Raw genomic sequence first — 11,981 nt, forward strand, 5'->3', positions numbered from 1 at the left:
TTCTTTCAGTATTCTTTGACTATGACTTCAAATACAACAATAATCTGTTGCAACATTAGTCTTTACTGTCACTTTTGATCAATTTAATGCAGAATATTAAATATTAAAGTTTTGTTTTTTAAATATCACTGTTAACTTTTGATATGTAATGTGTCACAGTTTCCACAAAAATTTCAAGTGAACAAGTGAACTACTATAATTTATTTTATTGGATTTATATGCCATTTACTTCATTAACAAACAGTGTCACACATGTAATCTACTGATGAAATCAAATTGTTATAAATAAATATAAGAACAAATAATTAAGCGCACATCTCCATGAATTTACTTAACATCAGTAAATTTAAATTACATTAGTAATTAACATCTTTACTACTAATAATGAAAGAAATAACTATGGAAATAAAAATAATAATTTACATTTTCTTTCCTTGACAAACCCATTCATTATACGCTCACAAGAAGGCACTGTATTGGTTTGTAACTAGAAAACCTTTAAAAAAATGAATTGTTATAAAAGCAGTGAATTCCACCATATTCAAAGACATGCAGAAAGAAATCAGCAGGATAGATTTACACATGTAAGAATTAAAATTTAAAGGTGTTAATTCAGAAGTACAGCACACTGTGTCCATACAGCTGTGGATCCCCCAATCCTTTTTGTCTGAGCGTACCTGAAAAGAGACATTTATTGTGAATCCTACATCAGAATTTCTGGGCTTTCCAAATAGTATCTTAAAATTGATGAGAACTTACTTTAAAGTAAAGGACACATCGTGTTTGGTCAGTGACGCTGAACTCGGTTGAATTTGATGCAGCGCCCCTGAAAGACAAAAAAACAACAAAAGCAGGATGTTACTCTACATTACAGATCCATAATGGAGGACCGACTGTCCCACCACCCCCTCTTACAATCACACTCATCTCTTTATCCCATTATCTCTTATAAATGTGAAATATGACAAATCGAATCCCCTAATGTCTCTGCCTCATGTTACTAGCTATGCCCTCATTTTGAGACTGGTGAAAGATCTTTCACCCACCATTCACTGACGAGTCCATATCACATTAACTCAGTACTCAAGCTAAATCATCCACATTGGATTGGATTTTAATGCAACTCATATGGTAAAAAAATAATTGTTTTGACAATATTTTTGTCACGCTGACATGTACGATAATTTGGAATAATTGAGTTCAATTGAGAGAAGGTTTGATTTTAATTGGCGGTAAGGAAGCAGGAATGATGGAGGTCAGGCAGGCTGATCAAGCAACACTAATCTTTGACAAACCCTGTTTGGACAGATCTGGTACCATGAATGTAGAACAGGTACCGGTGTTAATAATTAAGCTCTGTTTACAGCAAGTCTGAATCTTTGGTGGGAAAGCAACACTAATCTTTGACAAACCCTGTTTGGACAGATCTGGTACCATGAATGTAGAACAGGTACCGGTGTACCTGTTCTACATTAAGCTCTGTTTACAGCAAGTCTGAATCTTTGGTGGGGAAAAAAAACATGTATAACAAGAAAATAAGGGGTGCTTGTCCTTGAAAACCCTGCAATGGCATTGCTATGCAGTTGGTTGCTTGGTGGCTGGTATTCACATCATACTTGGCATGAAAAGGCTTTAAACACATAGAACTCCTAAAGACAAGTAAACAGGGAATAATATAAGAAAAAGGTGAAAAAATATTTAAATCTATTATATTTTTGTATCTTTTCTTTTTCTTATGCATTTTAGTAATCAAACTTGGTATGAACAGGCCTTAAAAAAAAAAAATTCCCATAGGAATTTTAGTAAAAGAATTACTGCTGCCGATAGCCAAACACTTCAACAATATTCTCATTGTGCCCTAGAAGGACGTTCAGTTAAACTCAAACTAAGTGTGACAGTGCAATCAGTGTGAGGTCAGAGGTCACTCTCGGCAGTGAAGTGTCAGACACAGAGTGCCACATCATGACAACTTGAACTCTGACAGTCAGGTCAACCTAATGAGTATAATAGTGACGACTCCTCTCTGATGAATGTGTGCTTGAGGGTCAGTTCATGATGACCAGTCGGAGCCCCGCACACAGACGTACTACCGTAACGAGATGTATGACGAGAGTGTGATCTGGTCTGTCTGTGACAGGACTGTCAGCCTCGTTTGTGCAGCTTATTAGTACTAATGAGCCTTTTCAGTGGACCAAATGAGGGACTGCACTAAGTGTTTGCATGAGCAACACAATGCGTCTGTTCTACAGCCTAGTGAGATTTTTACATAAGCAGCGTTTTAAGGCATCATAGGCTCCTGACCAGAGGGATGCGTTTCCTAAAAGCATCGTTAGCCAACTATGGTCGCAATTTCCGTCATTACCAACATAACATAGTTAAATGAGTCGAACTAAGTGTGACAGTGCAATCAGTGTGAGGTCAGAGGTCACTCTCGGCAGTGAAGTGTCAGACACAGAGTGCCACATCATGACAACTTGAACTCTGACAGTCAGGTCAACCTAATGAGTATAATAGTGACGACTCCTCTCTGATGAATGTGTGCTTGAGGGTCAGTTCATGATGACCAGTCGGAGCCCCGCACACAGACGTACTACCGTAACGAGATGTATGACGAGAGTGTGATCTGGTCTGTCTGTGACAGGACTGTCAGCCTCGTTTGTGCAGCTTATTAGTGCTAATGAGCCTTTTCAGTGGACCAAATGAGGGACTGCACTAAGCGTTTGCATGAGCAACACAATGCCTCTGTTCTACAGCCTAGTGAGATTTTTACATAAGCAGCGTTTTAAGGCATCATAGGCTCCTGACCAGAGGGATGCGTTTCCTAAAAGCATCGTTAGCCAACTATGGTCGCAATTTCCGTCATTACCAACATAACATAGTTAAATGAGTCTGTGTTTCCCGAAACCATTGTTTAAACGAACATTCGCAAACAATGTCGCAAACTTGCATGGTTGGAACTACAGCCTTTGACTTGTGGTTAGAAGCATAATTTCTTGTTAGCAAGACATATGGACTTAAATGAATGATGCTTTTGGGCATGATAAGAAAGCTAACATGCTGTACAATCAATAATCTTAATCTATATATTTATGCAAATATCGCGTTGTAGCTCTAGAATCGCATTTGTCGCATTGTCGCTCTAGACACCGGGTCAAGCAAAATTTCCGCTCGAGGTGACATTTTTCAACTTGGGTGGAAAACGCGATTGAGGCCGACTGAAGTCACCCAATTTGTGTCATTTGCGTCACCCGGCGCAAATTCGCATCTATTTGCGTCCTTGCAATGACTTTGTATGCAATCTACTAGCACAAATAATTTTATGCGCTTTTGGTATGCACACACCATAAGGGAACCCTGGATTATGATGCAAGAGGGAAACCGCAAAATTACAGGAAACAAAAAATTGTAAATTAGTCATCAGGTGGCATGTTCAACACAGCAGCTAGCTTTTGGAAATTATGATAAAAAACTAGTGGATATTTTGCTAATAAAATGATAGTGCCAGAAGAATTCCATGAGAACTTTATTGCGTCTGTCTGATCTCTTAGTATCATCTCAATGCACTTTTATTACATTTGACACATATGTAGTAAGATGATTTAAGCATTTTCCAACATTTAAGTGTGGGGACGATAAACATTTGGAAAATGCTTTAAAATGCTGGTATAGACGGACAGTGTTTTTTAAATGAAAACACCTTCTGGATCCGGATTAATGTAGACGTAGTCTAAAATACTGTACCTCCTTTTGCCAAATTGCAGATTGCTTTACAAAAAGAACAATCACATAATGCACTGTGACAAGCTCAGTGTAAAAAAAACAACAACAGAATTTACCATTAAAAATATACATATACTTATAAGCGCCAAGTATAAATATAAAGTATCAACAAAAAATATATATACGATTTGAAATTTGTTCTGTATTTTTTTGCTTGTTATAGTATCACGTTATTAGCTTAGCAACATACACCAAATTCTATTAAAAGCAATAGAGAACTAGAGAATGTACAGTGATGTCTTTGTAGGTGTAGTGCTATTTGTGACACAAATTTGTTGTTCCCTATGTAGAGCGTTCCAAATGGCCACTTGTGAGGTTCCAGTTACATAATGCAAAACTAGTATTTCCTTGTATTTGTCTTCACAACTACAAACTATAAAATATCAAAAAATATCAATTGACTGTTTTCTTTACTCTATGAAATTAAAAAAACATGAAAAACTGATTTATTTATTGATAACCAAACATTTTAATTAACAAAAGCTATTTTCCTGTTGTTTATAATATACAGATTTGCATAAACCAAGGCCACCGTACCTTGTCATTTGCTGTGGGTCTCATGATAGCAACTCTGTCGTATTGTCTTCGCAGCAATGCTAACACGGCATCAAAACGCCCCTAAAAAACATTCACATCACAGAAAAATATACAGAAGCACAATGGCATTTGTAAAAATACATACATTACCACAGTCATCCAACAATGAAAAGCCAATGTGTTGACAGGAAACGTACTTTAATGGGCGTGTACCATTTGTCAGGGACTGGGGCTTTATATATTGGTGGTGGTCTGGGTGGGAGTCTTTTTACAGGCTCTTCAAACTCCTCCTCTGGCATTTTGACCACAGCATTTTTGGCTTTCGCTAACCGCGTCCCTTCCTCTGTAGAGCCCTTCTCGCCCCAGCGAACCTGTGGATGTTGTAAGCTTCAGCTTATATCCATAGAACTTTTGTTCAGTTTTTTTGGATTGCATTGGATTGTTAAGTCACCTCCATCCGTGTGATGCCACCAGGCCCTCTGCCACCATAATAAGACGCATCCACTGTAGGCCATTTCTTCTTCGGCAGAGGGTCTTCCTCAGGTTCCTGTAAGATATACACCAAGCATTTCAACAAATCGTCAATTTGGCAAATTTAAATTTCAAGCCCCAACGCACTCTACCTACAGGTGTTGGGCGTGGAGGCGGAGGGCGAGATGGGGGTGGATCTCTGATTACCTGTCACAGGAGTAGAAAAACAGTCTGTATAAATAGTAATATCTCATTAATATACACGTTTGTAGAAAATAACACAAGATGTGTATCTGTAGTGCTCACCACCATGCAGCAGAGAGGCCAGAACCACCAGAGCACAATTAAACCCAACAACACCAGCAGCACCAAGATGACAATCACTATCACTGTCCCATCAGACTATAAGAAATGAAAAAAATATGTGTTTGATTTAGAATCATAAAAGTTGTGTACAAATGTTACAATCCATTGTTTCAAGAGAACATGCAATAACCAACTACTTTGGTTTAATCATGTTCCTATAACCAGACTGTTTATTGTGATATTTACTGACCTTTTTGGCAAATTTATGTATTATTACATTTGTTTTGTTAAAAACTGTATTGTGTACTTACACATGTTGTGGCATATATTGTGATTGGACTTGAAATGAAAGACTGGCCATTATTCAGACTAATGAGCACTTCGAGTGAGCTGTTGAGAGAGGGAAAGTCCGTTATTACTGGATTAAATGCCAGAGGCGGAGCATAGTTCATCATACAAAAAGACCAACAGCGCTGTACTAAAGTATTCTTTTTAAAACAACAAGATGAATGTCTCTTGAAAAGTCTCTTTCATCTGTTCAAAACAAACTTGCCCATGACGCAAAGCAAACGGTATCCCATGCATGTCTCTTTAAGGCAGTGCACTACGGCAAACAAAAATGTGCTGGCGTCACACACGCTGCTTTGTTTCAGCCCTGCACTGAGCCTGCTCCTTATCAGTTGTCTATTAGCTAATCTATAAACAGAAGCCGAGATAAAAACCCCTGGGAAAAGATGATGAACTCGTTCCCTTTGCATGTCGGCTTGTAACAGCTGTGGCTCTGAAAGGAGAGCCACTGTTCTCCAACTGAAGCTGGTCCAATGCCACTTACTGTCCAACCTCGGTCAGCACTGGAGCTGGACACAGCACGTAATTATCCTTCACTGCACTCGGCTTCTCATCTAGAAGGAAAAGAGAGCAGCATGAGATTGCCGTAAAATGCCAAATACAGGCTGAAACACAGAGGCCTTATTTAAGGATGTGGCTGCATGAAACTTCCCCATCGGCTAAAAAAAGCAAGAGCCTCTGGAGCACATGCAGAGTTTAGGACCTCTCTTCCTAGCAAATAATAATAACATTGTGGTTTAGTAAGCTATTTATTCATTTGCTGAATGGGGAGGTGAATTATATTGCTTACTTTTTTAAGGCATATCTTTGTGGATAGGTCGTCTTGTCATGTTTTATAATAGATGGAATGCATTCAGTGGCTTACTGTAAGGATCCTGTTGATTGACGGATAATGTGCAGACCACACCTTCTGAGGTTCTTCCCTGCGTGAATCCCCTTCCTCGCAAAACAATGTTGAAAGTTTCTAAAACACAGTGTTTACACTGAAATTAGTCATGATCATGAGTTCAAAAAGATAAAAAATCAGGTTTACATGGACCTTTTAGGCTTGATGCCCAATTCCGATTTGTTGAATCTATCCAAATGGTATTACTTTTAAAAGTTAGATGTTGACCCGGAAACAGGGTTGCCAGGTCTGCAAAACAAAACCAGCCCAATTGCTAAAACAAAACAAACTCAGTCATCGGGGGTCCCTCGAAATCCAATTCTGGGGTGAGGTGAAGATCACTTTAACATGCAAACTAAAAAACAACTCACAGCAACAGCGTAACAATGTGTCTACACCGGACGCAGCAGTTGTCATGTCACGCCACAGCAGCTAATGGTACAAATACACGGGGCGTCGACGTTGATCACTTCGTTCTTCAATTACATTACTTTTCTGGTGTTGCATGAACGCGATTGGCTAGGGTATTTGAATAAGGCGATCTGATTGGCTGACACTTGAAAAGTTCTGCCATGAGCAACGCTAATGGTGCAACACAACGGATCCACAATTCGGTTTGGCAACCCATAACATCACCCGTTCAAAGTAAATGAGAAGCATAAACGCTGATGCCCTGTGTGAATGCACCGTAAAGTCTGTCAACACTGGGCGTGGTAAAGCAAACACTGCAAATCATTTGTACTTTGTGTCAGTACGGATCATAATTAGAACGAGGCATCAATTTAATGCCAGGGATATAATGTGTTCTATTGTCTTTTGTTGCACCGTGTCACGCTGCGTTGCTCACGTCCAGTGTGGACACAGTGTAAAAGTAGGCCATTTCCGCAACAAAACTGCAGACTTGGCAACATTGCACAGAAAAGTGTCTACCTGAGTTGACGTCAGTTGCCACTGTCTCTTTTTCAATATCACACAACTTGCATTGACTGGGGAATATCCCAGTGTTGCCATGTGAATTTGGCTACTTTTAAACTATTGCTCTTTCAAACTATTTCAACAGAGAAAAAACACGATTGGCCTAGTTTTGGGCTATTTTTCAATAGCAGTTGGGTTTTGACCTGGCAACCCTGGAATATCCAATCTGTCCACTTACATTGTAGACACAAATGCATGCATCTGATTCATGTCTGATTTATTTCAACGAATATCGGAATCCATGTGCTTTTTTTCCTGCTTACATATTCGTGGGTCATATCCAATCTGTGCCACATGAGAGGAAAAAAAATCAGAATTGGGTTACTTGAACCATGTAATGTAGATGCGGCGTTAGACGTACCATTCACGCAAATGCTGGTGGGCTCAAGGTTAAAAATCTCTACACAGGATTTCTTTAAAATCTGTAAACACAAATACAAGTCAATTAGAAGGCAGCATACAAACCTCATGTAAGAAAAGCACTCTTTGTTTGTGCTAAATCTCACCGAATTTACAATGTTTTTGAGGGCCTGAAATCCATCCACAACAGGAAACACTTGATCTTTGCTGTCTGCAATATCTGTAAGCTATGAAAACATATTAAAACTGGCATATCATCTCAGAAATGACTTTTCTTTTCATAATCTCACATCACTGTAGCTGCCAATTCTTGAAGCAATCTTGCTACCATTTCCCAAGCCAGAAGCAATCTCTTGCTAATGTAAAACGGGCCGGATATGTGCTCTGCAGAATGCAATTACACTCAGCATCGGACAAGCTCATCCACCAACATCAATATAAAGGATCCCTCTGTTACACTAATGCTGTTACTAATGCACATGAAAAAAACAATATTGTCATGACAACAACATTCCCGTGACAGTGATGCACCAACAACTAATGAACTATAATAGATTCAGACAAAACAGAATGTTAGAAAATATATTTTTTTCACATTTTCTGAAGAAAATTTGTTTTGCTTGCCAGTGTGAAATGCAGTGTGAAATAGCTGATTGCTTAAATTATCCAAGTCAAAAGAGTCCACTTCTAAGTGTATATGATATTGTAGTCTCTAGATATAATATACAATGTAAGTCAATGGGATTTTCTGTTTGTTTTTGTTATTCAGTAGATGAAAATTGCACATCTTTAATATAGGCTACAGAAAGTTCCATCTCTATGATGAACAGTCTTACCTGGTTTGCATCAAAGTCCTTCACGCCAACACAGTATACCCGAGCACCATACTGTCTCACCTGATCAGCCTGAGAAAGCGAATGGGGAATTCATTAAATAGTTTATTAAATATTAATATGCATAATAGTAATATAAACCCAGAACATGACAAACCTTTATTGCAAAACAAGGTGGAAGATTTTAAATATCAGTTCAAACATGCAATAGTTTCCATTTAATAAATGCTTATGCGATATTAATATTTCATATATGTGGTATGCTGCTTTACCTCCTTCACAGCAAGATCATGCGGATAGACCTCCAACTTCCCATCGGTCAGTGCAATAATGATGCTGGATGCTCTTGTGCCCTGGATAGTCATTTGTTCTAATACCTACAATGTTTTTATTTGTTATGATCTCTGACAATCATATAGTAGGAGAAAAAAGATGCAATGCTTTTGGTGATAATATATCATCTACTTACCTTTATTAACCCCTCATGCATGTAGGTATCACCAGCAGGTCTGATCTTGCTCAAACTTTGCAGACCATTATCAATAGCTGCCCTAAACACCCAGGCAAATAGCTTTATGCTTTTTATCTGGATTTATACTAACAATATTAGTGTATGACTCACAATAGACTGAATGAAATCGCACCTGTCTCCAGTGAGAGGCAAGACTACTTCTGCACTAGAAGAAAACACTATAAAGGATACTCTCATTTTGGGGCTGAAAGAAGTAGAAACAATCAATTAGGAAGTATAAAATCAAATTTACTCTCTGGGTGGGTAAGAAAAATAATGAAAGAGTTTGATATATAAGTTTATAGCAGTGCAGTGATTGGTGTAAATTACCACCGTGACACTATTTGAGGTTGACCATTGTGCCCTAACTTGCATTAACTAGGTCACCATACCACACACTAATCCAAACATACATTGTACACAGACTGAAGTTAAATATAGTAATCTAAAATTATGTTTATATTTAGTTCCACACATGTGCAAGAGCTTGGACAAGTGGTTTGTACCAGGCAAGAATGTGAAACTCTATAACCCAGCCAATAGCTTTTGGTATTTGTTAGTTGGTTATAAAAAAGCAACTTTTAACTTGTACTTTCTTACCTTACAAAACGATTAGTCAGTTGTTCCACGAATCCATAGATCTCCATCCAGTTGTCAGACACACTGCCCGACCTGATGGTGAACATTTGGTGCATTACAAGATAAACAGGGCCATATAAGGGCTCCTGAGAGCTATGTAGAAAAAAAAGACTGTAGGCTACCTAAAAATACCAAGACTATTAATGAGCTCATTAGAGTTATTTTTATTGATAATATTTCAGTCAGATAAGTACACGCCGAAAGAAAGCGAGAAAGAGTCTATACATAAACATACAGTCTCTAAAACATATAGACGTGTACAGCAATACTACAAACTCACCGATCCAAAACAAAGTATAAATCAAAGGCTCCGTGGCAGGACCCATCTTCTCCTTTCCCAAATGAAGTCAGGAGAGAGACGCAGAAGAGTTGAAGGACCCAAGTGGCTTTAACGGCATGCTCGCTGTCTCCTCTCATTCCTGTCATGCGCTGCGCGTTGTTATTATAGGAACACGTCAAGTCCAGCGATAGAAATAAAGTTGACGCGCGCAATTATTTCACTCCTGCATTACGCGCACCATCGAACAATAATACTACCTTTAAACGCCGCTCCTTCTGCGGTCTTCAGGAACTGTTATTCGTTTTCTCTCGTTTACAAATATCCATGTCCTCCACTCCAGATTAATTTCACTCCGTGAAGGGTTTTGTTTAAAGCGGGTCCGGTTTGCGCTGCACACTATGGAAGGCCAAAAGGGCCAAAAACACGTGAATTTTAACGCGTCAACAACGCGTTAAACACATGTATTTCACGCGTAAACGACACGTATTTAACGCGTTAAAATTCAGGAACTGTTTTTGGCTCTTTTGGCCTTCCATAGCACATGAACACTTGGTTCAGTGCGCATGCGCTGAATGTGGAGTTGCGCTCCTTTTACACAACAGCATGTGATCTTAAAAGAGCAGGGATCGTATTGTTGGGACAAAAGAGAGCACAATAAAACGAATACGAAATGAAAGGCCTTTGGCAGCAATAGCAGACGGGTGCTGGCAGGGACGTGCACAGACATTGTGAGGGGCAGGAGCTCAAGTGGAAAAAAAGGCACTTCTCATATTTATTATAATTTTTTCTAAACAAAAGGTTAAATATATTAGGGGTGTGCGATATTAACAAAAAATATATCTTAATTTTTTTTGGGATTTTATTGATAATTATAATTAGACGATATTTTGCTTTTGCTGAATGCAAATGTTATTATTTTTTGATTGTGCTGATATCTTAAGGACTACCGGGGATAGCTGACTCCTAAAGTTTGTGATATTCTGCATATTCTGTGTGGTGATCAGTTCACAGCAGTGATAGAAATTGATCTTTTCAGCAGAGGACCTAGGACAGATCCTTGTGGCACTCCATATTTTACTGGTGATAACTGAGATGAATCTTTTCCAATAAGTTTTAATTTTTTACCTTTTATGGCCATTTTTACCTTTATAAAGCCTTTTTCTAAAAGTGTGCATCATCTTTTCAGTCAAATTCTTAAAATTAATCAATCAATTAGAATAATAAGTAATTTGGGCTGTTACCAAGCAAATGAAATCCGTATTGGCAAAATTAATCTTTGCAATGCAGAGAAAACACAGAAGCTGCACCTGAAGTGGCATTTCGATGCATTTACACAGTTTAATGCAGGACATTAATGTATTTAACCTGCAGTTACAAATGCATTAAAACGGTTTGATATGTTAAACATAAAACAATTTAAATGATAAAAAAAAAAAATGAAAAGATACTTTAAATGTGAAATTAAAACTGCCAGTAGGTGGCAGCAAGTCACTGTTAATAAGTGAGTCATTGCGATTGAACCGAATCATTTAAACAGTTGATTCATTCAGGAACAAAACAGCATCGTGTTGCTCGGAGATGCAAATTGTTATTATATCTGTTGGCGAAATAGAGCAAAAACAGTCAATATTATGTCTAAAATGTAAGTGTCTTAATTTTAAATTCTTATTTATTGAACTGCTGTATAAAATCGACATAACATTTAAATCATGCTGCTTTTTGGTGGAAAAAACGTCAGTTTTCCTGTGATTCTGATTAACTATATGAAATTATATAAATATATACATTTCTGCCCCCATATCTTGAATTTTGTGATCATTCTAAATGCATTTTAATAAACTGAATCATGCCGTGAAAGAAGGCGCACTGGCCCAACCTAGACTTCCTATTGCTTTAGCTAAACTTTAGCTAACTTAAGTTACATGGTAGCGCTCATGAGTCATGGATGTTAGCAAGACAAATTCACTATATTTGTCTTTTGGATAATTAGCTGTAAATTCGAGGTACAGGTAGCTTAGTCTTTTGTTCATCACCACTCACCTCCACACCAAGACA

The 11,981-nt window shown here is 38.1% G+C and overlaps 1 protein-coding gene across 3 annotated transcripts; it reads right to left on the minus strand.

Moving 5' to 3' along the window:
- Positions 1-197: 197 nt before the first annotated feature.
- On the minus strand, positions 198-10,298 carry antxr2b (ANTXR cell adhesion molecule 2b). 3 transcript variants are annotated; one of them, XM_016288776.1, is made up of 19 exons: positions 10,184-10,298; positions 9,927-10,075; positions 9,608-9,679; positions 9,141-9,212; positions 8,966-9,047; positions 8,769-8,873; positions 8,500-8,568; positions 7,810-7,890; positions 7,665-7,725; positions 6,308-6,406; positions 5,927-5,996; positions 5,406-5,484; positions 5,095-5,190; positions 4,945-4,995; positions 4,769-4,864; positions 4,515-4,688; positions 4,318-4,398; positions 760-826; positions 198-677 (listed from the first exon to the last, which is right to left on the minus strand). In XM_016288776.1, exons 2-18 carry the CDS (start codon positions 10,070-10,072, stop codon positions 788-790), a joined length of 1,473 nt encoding a protein of 490 aa, XP_016144262.1. In that variant the 5' UTR covers positions 10,073-10,075; positions 10,184-10,298; the 3' UTR covers positions 198-677; positions 760-787. The 3 variants fall into 3 exon arrangements, 2 of the variants coding, with proteins under 2 accessions (XP_016144262.1, XP_016144263.1); XM_016288777.1 differs by lacking the exon at positions 9,608-9,679 and having other exon boundaries at positions 9,927-10,298; XR_001610480.1 differs by lacking the exon at positions 198-677 and having other exon boundaries at positions 765-826; positions 4,531-4,688; positions 9,927-10,298.
- Positions 10,299-11,981: the final 1,683 nt, after the last annotated feature.

This window comes from Sinocyclocheilus grahami, unplaced genomic scaffold (assembly GCF_001515645.1).
Source record: "Sinocyclocheilus grahami isolate Dianchi unplaced genomic scaffold, SAMN03320097.WGS_v1.1 scaffold234.1, whole genome shotgun sequence".
Classification (NCBI taxonomy): domain Eukaryota; kingdom Metazoa; phylum Chordata; class Actinopteri; order Cypriniformes; family Cyprinidae; genus Sinocyclocheilus; species Sinocyclocheilus grahami.